We start from the raw sequence: 16,673 nt of genomic DNA on the forward strand, positions 1-16,673 counted from the left end.
CTTTTAGAATCCTATCTCTTTTCTTTATACATGAGCATCTACCAAAAGCATACAGATTAAAACATACAAAATAATTGAGATATTATTATTTTAAAAGAACAACTCCTTAAATGGCTTTAGGGTTTCATATGGAATCTTGAATTAGAGAGTCGAATGAGAGATTTTCTAGAGGTATGAAGAAGAAAGAGATGGTTAAGAGATGAGGCGGCTAACCCTCGAATTACAAGTTAGAGATTTTAAGTTTATATTGATGTTAAGGTTTCTTTTTTCTTTTATATTGTTGTTTTTATATATTAATTTAATATAATATTTTAATTAAATAATAAACAATTTGTTTGGCTTGATGGTTTGTTGCTTGAACATTAAAAGCCACGGTTTTGATGTCTTGGGTTTGAGTAGCAATGACAACAATAATTGATTTTTTTTTCGGTTACTAATACTTTAGTGTCTACAATCTCTGATGTTTAGTCTACTGACACCATAAAATCAGTAATTTGTGATACTTATCTATTAAACACGGAAAATAACCTAAATATATGTAATTACTGATACTTTTTAATAAAGTGTTACAAGACAAGTGTTAGTAAAGATCATTTTCTAGTAGTAACATGTTATTTATCATTTTTTTCAAAGACATTTGTGGTGTTTGATCTATAATAGTTGAGTTCGTTTAATTCTTGATTATAAAACATGTTCTTAACTTCTAAACTTCTAGACCTGTCTCTAAATTTAGAAGTCTAGAACTGAAGCATAGAATTTTGAAACTTTTAACAGCTTATTTTTGTTAATATTTTTTCTGTGTCATCACTTGAGTTTTAGGTAAATAGATATGGTATTATTGTCTTGTACAATTGTGAATGGATTAATCAAAGCAATGAATACAAGTTCAAGGCCTTAGCCACAAAAGGAATAATGGTGCATCTTTCTTCGACATATTTGCAATTGCTTAAAAAGGTAGCTCAAACTATTGGACTTGGCATTTTAGAGTACAAAATTATTATGAAATTCAAATGCAATTCAACATATCCAGTGCCGCCTGTGGAAATTATCTCATATGATGATGTGTAATTACTTTTGCATGAAAATCTTAGCGGTACTGCATACAAAACACCTCTTTGTGTCACATATCAATGTAGATTAACTACTCCAATACTACAAGAAAATTTGAGAAAAGAGGATAACCAATATTTGAACAGTTCCTGGGAGGAAAGTTAGGCTTATCCAACATTTATGCCATCAACATTTTCCAATGAAGTTGTAGAAATTAATCGAGAATATGAGATCAACCCCAGACATTTTTCTCCTAGATATGATTTACCACAAGAAAATGTACCTAATGTAGAGCTCATGGATGAGTATGAGGTTGAGCCAACCGCCAATAATACTTATGTGCCTAGAAGCAAAATTAGTTTTCTTGCAATTAGTAACACCACGGGTACTAATGATGCATATCAATGTATCGACAACATTATGAGTAATGAAATTGTTAGTGGCAGTGATGGTTTCATGGTAAATAAGGTGTTTGCATAAATAAAAAGAGTTGCAACCGAGGCTCTGTAAGTTTGCTTTACAAAACCACCTTCAGTTTAAAACAGTTAAGTATAGGAAGAATAATTCGATTGTTACTTGTGTAGACAATAGTTGTTATTGAGGTATTCGTGCTACAAAAATAAAGAATTCAAGTTAATTTCAAATTAGAAAGTATCGTAATACGCATAAATATTCATTTAGTGTGAATCAAAGAGATCATCGACAAGCATCCACAAAATTGATTGTGCATATAATTCAATATAAATTTAAAGGTACCTCATCTATATATAAAGTAGAGGAAATCATGAGAGACTTCTAAAAGCATTTCAGTTATGATATTATTTACCATAAAGCATGAAGGTCAAGATAGCATACAAGGACAGATGCAACGGGTTCACAAGTATAGTTGAAGATGATTGAAAAGAAAAAAGTTGGTTCTTGTACTTTCATTGAGTCTAATGGCTCAAATCACTTCAAGTATTTATTTATGCTATTGGTAGTTGCCTGAGAGGGTTCAGTTCAACTATTAGACCAGTAATTACAATCAATGGCACATTTTTAAAAGGGAAATATAAAGAAGCCATATGTGTGGCTACATGCATGGATGGTGAAAATCAAATATATTGACTTGTATTTGGCATTGGTGATAGCGAGAATGATGCATCATGGGAGTGGTATTTAATAATACTAATAGATTCAATTGGCAATATTAAAGATTTGGTTTTAATTTCAGATCTTAATGGAAGCATAAAAAAGAGTGTTGCCACGATATTTGAATGTATCATCTTGGCCAAAATCTGAGGTCGAATTCTAAGAAAGTTTATATGCATAAAATCTTTGTATATGCTGTAAAGTTATATCGTGTTGCTCAATTCGACATTGTCATGACTGAGAAAGAGAGGATTAATGCAAACATTGCTTAGTATCTATTTGAAGCTGGGTATGATAAGTGGTCTCGTGCTCACTTTAATGGAAGACGTTATCGCATAATGACATCTAATATTGTAGAATGCTTGAATGGTGTTTTGAAGGAGGTAAAAATGTTTTTGGTTCATAAGTTGCTTGACAAGATTATTGATTTATTGAAAGATTGGTTTTGCAAGCGATGTCAATTGGTAGTGGGCACAACTACAAAACTCACAAAGTAGGCTAAAAATGAACTTCTTTTGAAGCAAGATAACTCCTGCACATACCAGGTTTTGTCTCTAAACTTGCATGAATTTATTAGTAAATGTGGTAAATTTGAGGCCTATGTTGATATGCTTGGCAAAACTTGTAGTTGTTAAGCATTCCAACTCGACCATATGTTATGTGAACATGCTATTGCAGTGTGCAGGCATCGATCTTTTGAATATCACTCATTTTGTTCTCCATGCTATACCACTTATGCATGAATTACAACGTATGTATAAACAATTTATCCTATGGGCCCAATAAAGGAATAAGATGTTCCTATTGAGTTACTTACCACAGATATGCAACCTCCAATATTTAAGCCAAATAAAGGGCATGGTAAAATAATTAGGATTCCATCTGTCGGTGAGATGGTGGATCAAGCAGTGCGAAAATTTTGTCAAGCCATTTTTAGTGCCAAAAGTAAAGGTGGAACTAGACATCTTAGATGACATATGGAAACTTGTCAGACAAAATACACGCCATAAGACCCAACACAAACCTAACTCTCACAATATGTTTCTGGACCTTCTGATATAACATCATTAAGATATTCACAACAGAACATGCGAGAAGGATTGACTCAGTATATTGCTGCAGCAGAACAACCTTTAACATTTGCAGAAGATGAACGTCTAATAAATTTTCTACAAAGGTATGTTCAGCCTCAACTTAAGAAAGTGCCTAGAAATACATTAAGACGTGAGTTAACTAAAATTTTTCATGACATGAAAAAACTTTTAATTAATACTTTTATCAATTTTAATGGCGTTATTTCAATTTCTTCTTATTATTAGACTGGTATTAATATGGTTGGTTATTTTTGTGTGACTTCGCACTCTATACATGAGATTAATGGTAAATGGAGGTTGGAAAAAAAATTGCTTGCATTTCGTGAATTAGAATATCCTCACACTGGTTAAATAATTTATGCAGCTATAATGTCTGTTTTAAAAGAATATGAAATTACTAATAAATTGTTTAGCATATCATTTGATAATGCATCTGCCAATACAGCTGCAATTGACATGTTTTTGTGAAATATTTTTACTCTTACACTTGCACGTGGTTCAAAATATTTTCATGTGCGATGTGTATGTCATATTATTAATTTAATTGTTCAAGTTAGATGACTCATATAAATCATTATTTAGAAAAAAAAATTAGAACAGTCATTTTACATATTAGAGCACCTTTAAGATGTCAACAATTTTTGTCTACATTGAAAATTTTTGGATTGAAAAAGATGAAATTCAACATTGACATGAAAGTTCGTTGGAATTCTACATATTTGATGTTGCTTTCTTGCCAAAACTATTCTAAAGCAATTTCTAATTTTTACAATGAGAGAATGAATGATGAAGATTATCATATCACTGATTATGATTGAAATGTTGCATTTAAATTTATGGATCTTTTAAAGGTATTTTATGATGCTACTCTTGCATGTTCTACTGTTTATGAGCCTATTTCATGTAGAGTGTTAATGCACTTGTATAATAAGAGTTATGCTTTTAAGACTTTTAGAGAGAATATTATGTTTTAAAATATTTGTGATGCCATGGAGGAAAAATTCCAAAAATAGTGGAAGGATATTCCCCACCTATTTATTTTCGCAGCAGTGTTGGATCCTATAATCAAGAAAGTTGGTGCAAAACTTTTAGTTGAGGGTATTAGTGAAAATTTGCAACCAACCTTGATACAATTATGTCATCTACGCATGAACTTTTTAATTTTTTTCAAAATAAATTCGGATCAAGCAATACAGATTCTAATATTCAAGAAGCATCGACTTCTCATAAAAATCCAGCTCACCTTTTGTTACTCAAAGGTAAGGGTGTTGCCTTTAGTATTGATACCAATCGTAATGAATTGCAAAGGTATTATTCTACCAATCTTGAAGATTTAGCAACTCCTTCACAATTGCAAAATTTTGATATTTTAGGATTTTGGACGGGTAAGACATATTTTCTCCCTATATTATCTATTATGGCATGTGATCTACTAACCCGTCCAGCTTCAACTGTAGTATCAAAATCATCTTTTAGTACATGTGGCAGAATTCTAGATGAACGTCGGTCAAGATTGTCATTCGAGACAACAGACTCTTTGATGTGTTTGAAAGATTAGGAAGATGTTGAGTGCTGAGTACAACAAAATTGGCAAAATGCTTTAATTAAACAAATTCAAAGTTTGGATGGTGATCAAGATGAAGTGGATCTAGATTATGCAGAGTACTGAACATTGAAGTCACTTCCAAAGACTAGAGACCTTTTTTTTCTTGTAACTTTTTAGAACAAATTTTATTAGTGAAAAGGTTGTAAATTTGCAAATGATATATGGTTCAATAGGTGCCAACCTAGTTGGGATGTACTGTTAACTGTAGTGATGCAAATTATACCTAATTTTATTTGAACTACTAATATTATAATTGTACTTGAACTCCATTTAATGAAAATACAATTTGTAATTTATCATAAAAATATTTCGTTCATAATTTTTTTTGGTATAAATATGAAAAATATTTCATTCACATATGAAACATATCTCTATTAAATATTAACTAAGTCATGATTTAATATTAATATGAAAAATATTATATTATTAATGTTGTAAAAGTTTTTATTTATCATTTATAAATTTATGATAATTATAATTTTATTTATTAAAATCATGATATTTACTTATTCATTCAATAAATTATAAACTCAAAAAATTAATTAAATAAATATCATAAATAAAATTATGATATTTACAATTTTATTTATTAAATTCATGATATTTACTTAATTCATTTAATAAATTATAAACATAAAAAAATTAGAATATTTATTTAAACTGAGATTTAAATTAATTTTTAAAAGTCTATGCTAAAAAATATATTAAAACATGTAATTTTAAGATATTTTACTTTAATTTCATAACATTTTATATTTAGTTTTTATTAAAAAAATTTACTTTGATGTTTTTTGGGCCGCGTGCTAGCTCACTAATGAAGCGTGCTTATTACGTATCTTTTCGCATGCCGTGCTTTAAGGCCCTCGTGCCTAAAATTCTATGCCTGGCCCAGCATGGCCCACATGCGTGCCATGCCGTGCCCGTGCCATGGCAATGTGCCGCCCGGCCCATTGGCCATCTTTACATGCACCAATATCTCCATGAATCGTAGAACGAATACACCGCAATCACCCCTATAATGATAATTAAATAAGTATTTGGTAAATAAAATAAATTTTAAAAAAAAGGTCTTTAAGGTTATGATAAATACCTACTAATCTATTGATGTGCATTACGTATTCGGTGTACAGGTCAAGGATCCATTGATTTGAATGTGGCACAGCCGCACATGAAGGTCTTGAGTCCTGTATCGATATCTTATTAACAAGGAGAGGTACCATCACAACATATGGTTTCATTTCATTAATAAACTAACTGTCAGAGGTGAAACCTATGGCTAAGTCATAAACATGAATGGTTTTATTCAATATGTCGATGACCCTAAGAACCCAATGATCTCCACCCAAGTTTATCAAAATGTAAACCTTCTAGTGCAAGAAATAGCAACATTAAAATTTAATAGTGTAAATGTTTATGTTAAAATATATATTAAAACCTTACCTTAAGTGCCTCAAACTATAGTATTGTAGGGGTAATTTTATTTCCACTTGCATATTGGATAAGTGAATAATTTTTAAGCCAAAAATCATATGGATTCTTCAAATAAGCATTAAATCTCTCCTTGAGCAGTTGCTATGCAATAACAATAATACTATTTGTTAGAAAAATTAAAGAAATAGAGCAAATCATATCATTTATATTTTTTTTTTCATTCCCTACTCGAAAATGAGAGTTCATAATAGTAAAAGGTTGCATGTGGGGAGTTGAGTATTCACTCATAACCAATCTTAGCTTGTAGCAAAAGACATCCATGTGTTATTTACCATATATGGAGGAAACATCAGTAAATGAATTCCTTTCTAACTCTTTTTTTTAAAATAAACTTTAACAGTTGGTTCGTTACTTGTTGTGCACTTGGAGTTTTTGTAGATGGTATGATAATCAAATTATCACCTCTCATGTTTGGGGCATGAATTAACGTTGTTTCCATGGTGGGTCTTCCAGGAGTGACATCAAAATTGTCATTGAATTTGTAAGTTGCCTGCAATGAAAATGTATAAAGATTTTATTAGGTTATTTTCCTTTGTTATACGTACTGACATTATGTAGTTTCATAACTCATCGTAAAAGTTTGTAGCCTGTGTATATTTCAACTCTTCAAGTAGCTTAATCATTTTATCCAACTTGCATTCAAAACTATCAATCTTGCCTCCAATATGGGAAACCTCAAGTTGCATTTTCTGCACATCTACTTTTATCTTATCCAGGTGATTGTTATAATGTATGTCAAAATTATGGTTACCTAGACTTGCAGAAGACAGCATCTTACAAGAAGATTAAATATTCAGGAAATTTTTTTTATTAAATTTGTATTGATGTTAAGAGCCAACATTCTTACCTTTTCACTGTTTTTGTTATCCATTTTGTTTCTCATATTTTGTTTATCCACACTACTAATAGAGGTTGAGTTAGATCTAAAATTATACATCGCTTCATTATTGTTAAACTTTGATTGGATGTCACCAGAAATACTACCTGATTCATCACCATTTTCAATTTTAAATTCACCAACCTCTTCACGCTAATCATTGTTGTAAAACCAAATTGTATAATCTTGTTCCTTTTCACCAGGTAGGCTAGCATGCAATTCTTCAAATACAGTAGTAATCTATGTAAAAAATATGATAAAATTAGTATAATAAAATAATTTCAAAACAATGTATATGTATTAATATTTCACTCTTACAATACACACGTTTTTATTATTGAAAATGTACTTCACAGATATTGAACATTGTGCAATGCAGTCCAATTAAGAATTTGAGGAATTGTATTCTTATTATACACGGCAAACTCTCTACAAAAATCAGGCATTGCCACAGAAGACCATATCTATATAGTTAACATAATAATAAATTGTTAGGAAAATAATGATTTGCTATTTAATTAAATGATAAAGTTTAAAAGAAGTTGATTAACTGAAGTGCCATTGGAAATCCAGCAAGGGTGTAAGGGTGTAAGCCTTGTTCTTATGATTGAGGTTTTCTATAATCTTTTTCTTATATATTCTCACATTATCTACTAAAGCTTTTTTTCAAACTTTCTAAAATCTTCATGAAATAAACACGACCCCAAAGATAACTATTAAAGTCCTCAAAATTGCCCCCATGTGTCGCACTTGTTTAGCTTGAACCTTAGTTTTCAGATCCTTCCTGAAGAGAAAAATAGCAAGCTTCACAATTTTTCTATCATTGGTTCATGTGGAATTCATGAACAATTCTTCTAACTTGGAGGTGATAAATCTTTCAAAACCATCCATTAACTCTTCATACAATCTAACACAACCATCATCATCCATATTGTCTGTGTCGGATTTATTGAGAGGTTTACAATTCAAACCAATAACTAGTGCAAACTCCTCCATAGAGAATTTACATACCTTGTTCCCCACCTTAAACTACATAGAGAAATCATTGGAATGCACCTCTATAAGCAAAAGGTTATTTATAATAGTACTAGAAAATTGTAAATGTTGGATATTAATAAGATGTCCAAAGCAAGATGCCTTAAACATATCCATCTAATTCTGATTCTTGGTAAGATGCTCTTAAATATTCTTAATTACTTTTATTTAGGAGAGTGTTGATAGTTTGGCCTTGAAATGATGAGCTTCATTTTTTTTTAAATATAGGTGCTATCCTAAAAAGAAATATACATTTTGTTATCAAAATAATACAACACTCTGTAAAAGCCCAACCAATTCTGTAAATTCTTTACTTCTAAACCAAACAAGTCTAGAAGTCCAGCAATTTGTTTTATGGAATTCAAATAATTCTAATGGCAACTAGCAACTTAATAGAAGTTATCCAAAACAAGACACCATCTTTATCATCTTAAAATTGAATCCTCAACTATACATTCTAAAAGCCCTACCTCTATGGTAAATTCAAAAGTGATAAACCCTAGATTGTCAAAACTAATAAAACACAGTTCTATGGTTAACGAACCTTCAATTTTTTGTTGTAATGCTCGATTTTGTCTATTCCAATGAGACACACATGAACGACTAACGAAAATGGAGATCGACGGTGAAAGAACTTGATTCCCCTTCTCTTTCACTTCCAAACCTCACAACATCTTCTTTCTGAACTTCCTAACTCAAAATTTCTTTTAGTTTTTAAGTTAGTTACTACTAAGGGTATTTGTGTACTTTCACTTATTATTGTGTCACATTCTTGGCACGAAAACAATTGAGTCATACTCTTAGCACTTACCAAGTATTAAGTCATATATAATGGTGCAATTTTCTGTTATCAATATTGATATATCTAAAATAATGTAGTTAGCTCCTTCATAGTTTCATCAGCATGCTTCAAAGTAAGATCTCTTTTACTTAAGATTCAATGACCCCATCAATTACATGCTGAGAGCTCAAATTATGCAGCAAAGTCTCAGCTACGTACCCATTTCAGGAAAACAGGGAATTTTTTTTTTTAAAATTTAATTAAAAGAACACAATATCCATAAACGATTGGAATCCACTGCTGCACGAAATGAATACTAACACGGAATCAAAATAATCTAATATTAATGTTATTGAAATAATATATTTTGTGTGCTTACTTAATAATTTTTTTAAAAATTCATTTAAAATAAGTAATGGAAAATAATAAAGATGAAAATAGTTGTCGCTATTTAACTAGCTTAAAATTCATATTATTAAAAAATAATTTCGATTTTCGTTTTCCAAAGAAAATAATCACCACCACCCAAAAGGTAAGAACATGGCCACCAAACAACAAAGAAAGTGAAGTGGAGGGAGTGGCTATAGGCACCGGCGTTGATGGAGAGGAGGGCTTCAATGAAGAAGAAAAGAAGGGAAGTGTTGATGAGTTAGTGGAGGATCGGTTGAGTGAAGAGAAAAAGAAGACGCACTTTATAAATTATACAACAAAATGAGGTATTTTGAGAAATAAAAATTTTATCAAATGAAGTGATTCAAGATATAAGCCCTTTTGTGGAGAATGCTACTTTACAAATGTTGTAAGGTATAGCACTCTCACAAAATGGCTGTAGGTTCTATTTAGGCGCACTTTCTATTTCACTGTACAAGAGCCACCTTGCCATTTTGTTATAAGAAATTTGACATGAGACCAATTAATAAGCTTGATGTATATCAAAAGCAACCCATATTTTTTATTGAATCGTTATGAATTACAGATTTCTTGTAATTTGAGGTCAACTGAATCTAGATACATATAATGTTTAGCAAAGCCTAGACTTACCAAACACAGTTTGAAAATTTGCTTCCACGTCATATTTTGTGAAGAGGAGAAAGAGCTCTTGTGGGCTAAGTTGGGACGCAGCCCAGCCAAATTTTGGAAAAAGACATTTACAAAACCGCCATTATTGTAATTCCACAAAGTTGCCTCCGCCGTATTTATAAAACTGCCACTAAGTTCATGAAATTGCCGCTATGAGATTTTCAAAATTGCCATTCTTATTTATAAAAAATAACTACGGTCATTTTCCAATTTCTTATTCAGTACTCCATATTACTTTAGAAATTTCATTTCCTCTCTAAGATATTGCGATGGTAAGAAATTTATCACTTATTTGATTTTTAATTCTTTGAAGTTGATTATTTTCCTTGTCAAAGGAATTTAATTCACAAGGCATTTCTCAAACCCAAAAGTAATAATTTTAAGGAATTTATATCAGATTGTATAGTTATCTATATTGAAAGAGAACTTGTTGACACTATCAATTCAAATTCCATAATAGATAAGTTTAACTTTCTAGAGAAGGCATTATTTAAATAGTGTTTAGTTGTAGACTTATATATTAATGGAACTTTCTTTAAGATTTATTTGTCTTTGACATGAATTTCATACGTGGAAAAAAACAATTAGCCAATTTAATTCGATCTAAAACTTAGGATAATAGATGTAATCCGAAAAAAGAATTGTAGGTGGTTGTTAAAGGAGTGGAAGCTACCAAAATTTTGAGGAGTTGGCATCAATTTATGCCTAATTGCTCCACATAATTTTTTTTTTCTTCATCCCTGCTTGATCAGGTACCTTCAACAATGTTAATATTGAGCATAACCCAATGGCAGTACAAATATAAAACACAAGCTTAACAACATCCACATGTTGTTATATCCTTAGCAGTGAAGGATACACAAGGAGAGAAAACAAATATTAAAAACATCCTTTTCTCCGCAAACAAACAAGAAGCATGGTTCACGAGAGCAAACTAACACAACCAACTAATTAATTAATTAACAACCTTTCTGTATCTCACTCTCTCTTTCATACATTTCCAAGATTATTACAACGAATAAAAGAAATTAAAAATAAGATGGAAACAAACAAAACAATGTCACGGGAATATAACATTATTCAATGATCAGTTTCTTGTAGCACATACTGACAAGAAGTCTTGATTCTGCAAAGTTGTTTTCTTATAGGGAGCTGCTGACAAGTCTATACATGGCTCTGTGTTAAACCTGATATAAGAGCATGCATGTGAGCGAACATGCCTATCGTTTTCATTGTTGCCCATTTCACATGGAAGGGAATCACAAGAAGCTATGGCGATGGCTACATGTCTGGCACCGGCCCTGAATTTTGATAATGTAATAGCAATCTGAGATTTATCTTTCTGTTGTTTTGAAGATTATATGCGTCGGTCCATCACGTTAATTTATGGTATCGTATCAGCTATGATCTCTTAAAAAAGCACGAGTAATTAATTAATTATACACGATTATTCTTTAACATGCATGATTTATGCTCTCGTTGGTCAAGTGAAAGTGATGACTAATTAGTAATTATATGTTTAGAAGAATTAAGGACAGTGTTATTAATTAACCAATGAATTAGTCATGATCATGAAAGGCGGGGAGCTAACGTTAACTGCATGGAATCGGATCTTCTAACTCTTTGTGCAATGATTAATTACTTAATTAACTTAATCATCAAATGTACACCGGTTCTGTCATTTGTATAGGACAAGAATGCCACTGCCTAAGATTGTGGCAATGTATGAAGCACCTTTCCCAAAAAAGAAATACATAAACAAATTTTGTATTCAACTGCCTATAAATATAAACCAAAATGCTTCAATAATCACTCATTCTCACTTGCAACTCATTGCTTCCTCTATATCTCTTTATCCCTTCTCTGTACTTGCTGCACACTTACTGAAAATGGCAAGCAAGCTTAGTGTTGTAGCATTCTCTCTTGTTTTGATTTTTCTTTTTCTTGTGGAGAATCATGTAAGTCTGTGTGTGTGTGTGTGAGTGTATGTGTGTGTATGCCGTTTAATTTTAACTAAAGCAAGATCGATTCATCAGACTGCATGCATACAGTTTTATTTATCTTCATTCTCGTAAATTTAAAAACGTAATTTTGCGACTCGCCCAGGCTACCAGCATTGTTGAGGCTCCAACTCCGCAGCCTGCAGAGTCAAGTGGTAGAAACGGCAACCATTCCACGGTGAGATTTTACAGATGGGCACTGCTAGGTAGCTTTATACGATTCCTTTAATTATTTCTTTCATGTTTCTCAAATTTGCTCTTGTTTTCTTCAATTTCAGTACGGTACCACCCAAGGAAGTCTTCAACCTCAAGGTAAGAATCAGAATATTGCAAACAGTTCATGTTTTCCTTGGTGCTTTGAGCCATAAGCATACTGTCTGTTGATTACAAGACCATGATTAATTATGAGAGCCGGAGCTAGAGTTGAAAATGTGGTGGATCAAAAAAGTCATAGGGTTAAGAACTTTTGGAGGTCACGTTTTAAACTTACCTCTCATAAAATTCAATCTAGTAATGTAAAAATCATATTCTTTGATGGTAAATTAATGGTAAAGCCCACCAAGTGCCAAGTGCTAAAGTACGAAATGTTGGAGAAAAGTTTCATTCTCCTAGAATAATATTATTATTGGATTTAACTTTAGTATTGAGTTAATTGGTAACCAACTCTTCGTAATCTTTTACTGTACGAATGTGTATATTACTATACGCTTAAAATTTAATTAATTTTATATTTTTATCTAATAACTATCAATTACATATTTGTAAAAGTTCCAAAAAAAATCGGCATGAAAATAGATTTAAATCCTTATTATTATAATACATCTCAAATTTATGGTGGTGATGCTTCAGAGTGCGGACCACGATGCACGACAAGATGCTCAAAGACACAATACAGGAAGCCATGCTTGTTCTTCTGTCAAAAGTGCTGTGCCAAGTGCTTGTGTGTGCCTGCTGGATTTTATGGAAACAAGCAATCCTGCCCTTGCTACAATAACTGGAAAACTAAGAGAGGAGGACCGAAATGCCCTTGAACTGCTCATTATTAATTAACTTTTATTCCATAAACGTACCTTTTGATTACTTGATTTCACCTCAATTTAACTTTTAGTATGTTTATATCTGATATTAATTTTGTTTGTTCATTTGTTTACTACTTATATATGTTACATAGTTCGATCTATTTTAACGAAGTTTGCCCAACTATTACCCTAATTGGTTAATCTCATCTAATAATTAGCTAGTATGCGAATAATAATAATAATAATATACGAGAATAATAATAATAATAATAATAATAATATACGAGAATTTTCACTGTGGTTCGAATAACAATTATACATTCTCCATAAAAAAAAAAACAATCATACATTCGTAGGGTCATGCCAAACTATTAAGTAATTTATAACTTAATGCTTATTACTTATGATATTGTCACAAACTAAAATTGGGATTAACTCTCATTTTCTCCACCCCTCCCTCCCCTCTCCTCAACAGAACGTGCACCGACCATATTCATGATAGATTTAAGGTCCTATTTAATATTGTGATTAGTTAACTGTAACTTTTAAATTATTAATACTAAACTATTTAGTAAATACTTACTGTTGCGGTTTGAAAATTAAGTTTATTTTATCCCACACTTGTATGACAAAAAATTTAAAATACATTTAGTACTTTTTTCAATATTAAAATCACATTTACTATACACTATTAATTTTTATTTCATAATTACAATATTATAATAGTTATAATTTTTATATTACAGCATCTCAATACCAAATAATGTCCAAGTCTATTTTCTCCTTCAAAATATTCAAAAAACCACCTAAATTCTTTGTTTAAATAATGAGATCCTTTCTTGACTATTATATCGTTTGATGTAACAAACCAAAATAATACATCGCATTGTATAAAACTACTTAATATAAAACTAACATAGTGCCGAAGCGAAATTTGTGATGACTTTGTCCTGAAGAGAAATACACGTGAGATGTAAATAATTGCGATATGAATTTTGTAAGTATATAATTCTTTTAGTTAAAAGAGGCGGAACCATGGTAAGTATATAATCCAAGCCCATTCTTTTAGAGCACGCTAAAACATAACAGCAGTACAACTAAGGGGGCCAACATGAGAATAATAATAGAGAAAAATTATATCAAAATCGGAGTAATAATATAGTCATAAATTCTTGTATAAATTTATTTTGTATAAATTAATGTGGCATGATAAAATTTATTGAATTAAATATTTTTAGGCCCACATGATCTATTTTTATTATTTTGTATTTTCATTCAACTAATGAATTAATGTCAAATTAGTTTGTATAAGATTTTATAACTGTATCACCACTATCAAAATGGAGGGACCTATCATAAATGTACACATTTTAATTGAAATGTAAATTCAGTCCTCTAGTGTTACTGAATTTTCTTTTTCCCAACCCGATGGCCTTTGTTGTTGTTATTTTATTTTATTTTTTAACATTTCACATTCCACAATCCACACCTTGGCAGATCTTTATGCACAAACACAGGTGAAAAATGAAAATCTCCTAGTATGAGGGGAAAAAAAAGAAGCCATATTTATATTTCATTAATTCTTATGATAACACATCATTCACCACCTTATAATTATTTGTGCAAGGAAAAATATATATGTTATCAAATCACAAAATCATTGCATATCCATGAAGAGAACGTAGCAGATTGATTAACTAAACAAAAAATTACGATTATCCCAAGAACATTATAAATCAGCAGCAATAATAGAGTTACAGTCATTTCGTACAAATATATATAAATTGATGCGGCATGAATAAATTAGTTGTAAAAATGTATTATGCATCCACATAATTAAAACAAAATAATTGTCGTTACTTTTCAGTTGATCTCTTCATACCACATCAAATTGTACATACTAATTTATATAAAATTATTTGTGACTCTATCATTATTATTATTGATAAATCAATAGTAGCTGCCTTGGTCTTCATCAGATTGACTATCATTGGTATCTGGTTTTTCACACATAGGGGTGGTATAGTAAAAAGGGCCAACCCTGTATTTGATAATGTCACGAAACATTGAGGTGGGTGATCGCATGAGCTTTACTCCTGTCTTTCCTCCAGCAAAATTAGTGGCAATGCTGCAGTCTGCATGAGTTGATGAAACCAATCTCACTGAGCATAATTTAGCTTTCAATTCCTTGCCGTTAATGATTCTGTCCACGGTCATGTAGAATTGGCCTTGCTCATCCGTCTCATCACTTTTGTAACACATCGCTCTGCTCCTATCATCCATGCAAGTCAGAGACACAGTAACACCTGCAATTATACATACAGCACAAGTTCTTTTGTTTTATGTTAAAGCTTGTGGTGAAAATAAAAGTTATAAAAGTTTATTTTTTCTATTCATAATTAAATATTTAAAAATTAAATATTAGTTTAAAAAACTAAAATTTTTTTAAAATATTTGAAATTAATAATATTTCAAACTTTAAATATTTATTTTCTCTTATAAATTGTATTTATTACTTGGGTTCTTCATAATTTTTTCCTATTTCATTTCATCCATGGATTTTAAATAGTAAAAAAAAAATATATGTAAAACATAGTACTAAAGAGTAAATGTGTTTCTTCACCAAAGAAATTAACTAATTGTAATATGTATGTATAGTGGTTTCTTATAATCAATCTGTACGTAAAAAGGTTGCATTTATTCTTTAACAATAGAAGTTTTTTTTCTCTTTTAAACTATTTTATCACCATGCAGGAAATGAGATATTAAAAGTTTCAAAAACCCAAATTGATAAAATTAAATTTGAATAGAGATGAAAATGTCATTTGCCCTTTATATCGAATAGTAAATCACATCATTGAATGGTACAGGTATAAAAGAAAAGTAAATGTCAATTGATACCTTTGAGGGGATTGGAGCCATTAACCCATTCCTTGTAGCTCTTGAAGCAGTTCTGGCACAATACTTGACCACCCACATGTATGACTCCTGCTGAAGCATCCCCATAATTAGCCACCGCCAAGTTGGTGCACCCCATGAAAAATGCTGCGGATAACATCAAGGCTATAGACAACATAGTTGCCATTTCTCTTCCTCTATTCTTCGATGATTTGCAGATGGATGCTGAATATAATTTCCAAGAACTTGTCCTCTTATATATATATATAATCAAGTTAAATGTGTGTTTGTTGGTGGAATACATCGAGTGGAAGGGCACTACTTGAGTCGTGCAAAGCATTTTGAAAGTTTTGTATCGATTTTATAGGGGGTCGTCGCATATCATGCGCACTGCAGCCAACATCAAATGAATAAACATTTGACTAATTAAAATAATATATGTCTAATCACTTTCCGGGCCAGGCTCGAACTTTTCAAGAGAAGTAAGGCCCGGCCCACACCTCCCTAGTACCTTGTATTAATTTCAAGTTTTTTTTTTTTTTTGAAAGGTCATCTCTAGTACTTCTAAAACACAAAAGACTCGCTAGTTTTGTTGGTTGACTTTTTCTAAT

General features: G+C 31.0%; 2 protein-coding genes across 2 annotated transcripts; one reads left to right on the forward strand and one right to left on the reverse strand.

Annotated features, from left to right (window-relative positions):
• The first annotated feature begins 11,936 nt into the window (after nt 1–11,936).
• Nucleotides 11,937–13,335, forward strand: LOC102630614 (protein GAST1). Its single transcript, XM_006491490.4, has 4 exons — nt 11,937–12,103; nt 12,252–12,323; nt 12,424–12,457; nt 12,995–13,335. The coding sequence occupies exons 1-4, from the start codon at nt 12,035–12,037 to the stop codon at nt 13,174–13,176; spliced, it is 357 nt and encodes a 118-aa protein (XP_006491553.1). The 5' UTR covers nt 11,937–12,034; the 3' UTR covers nt 13,177–13,335.
• Nucleotides 13,336–14,967: 1,632 nt separating this feature from the next.
• LOC102629249 (anther-specific protein LAT52) lies at nt 14,968–16,325 on the reverse strand. The gene is made up of 2 exons (XM_006491547.4): nt 16,066–16,325; nt 14,968–15,470 (listed from the first exon to the last, which is right to left on the reverse strand). Exons 1-2 carry the CDS (start codon nt 16,247–16,249, stop codon nt 15,115–15,117), a joined length of 540 nt encoding a protein of 179 aa, XP_006491610.4. The 5' UTR covers nt 16,250–16,325; the 3' UTR covers nt 14,968–15,114.
• Nucleotides 16,326–16,673: the final 348 nt, after the last annotated feature.

Source organism: Citrus sinensis, chromosome 9, assembly GCF_022201045.2.
Source record: "Citrus sinensis cultivar Valencia sweet orange chromosome 9, DVS_A1.0, whole genome shotgun sequence".
Taxonomy (NCBI): domain Eukaryota; kingdom Viridiplantae; phylum Streptophyta; class Magnoliopsida; order Sapindales; family Rutaceae; genus Citrus; species Citrus sinensis.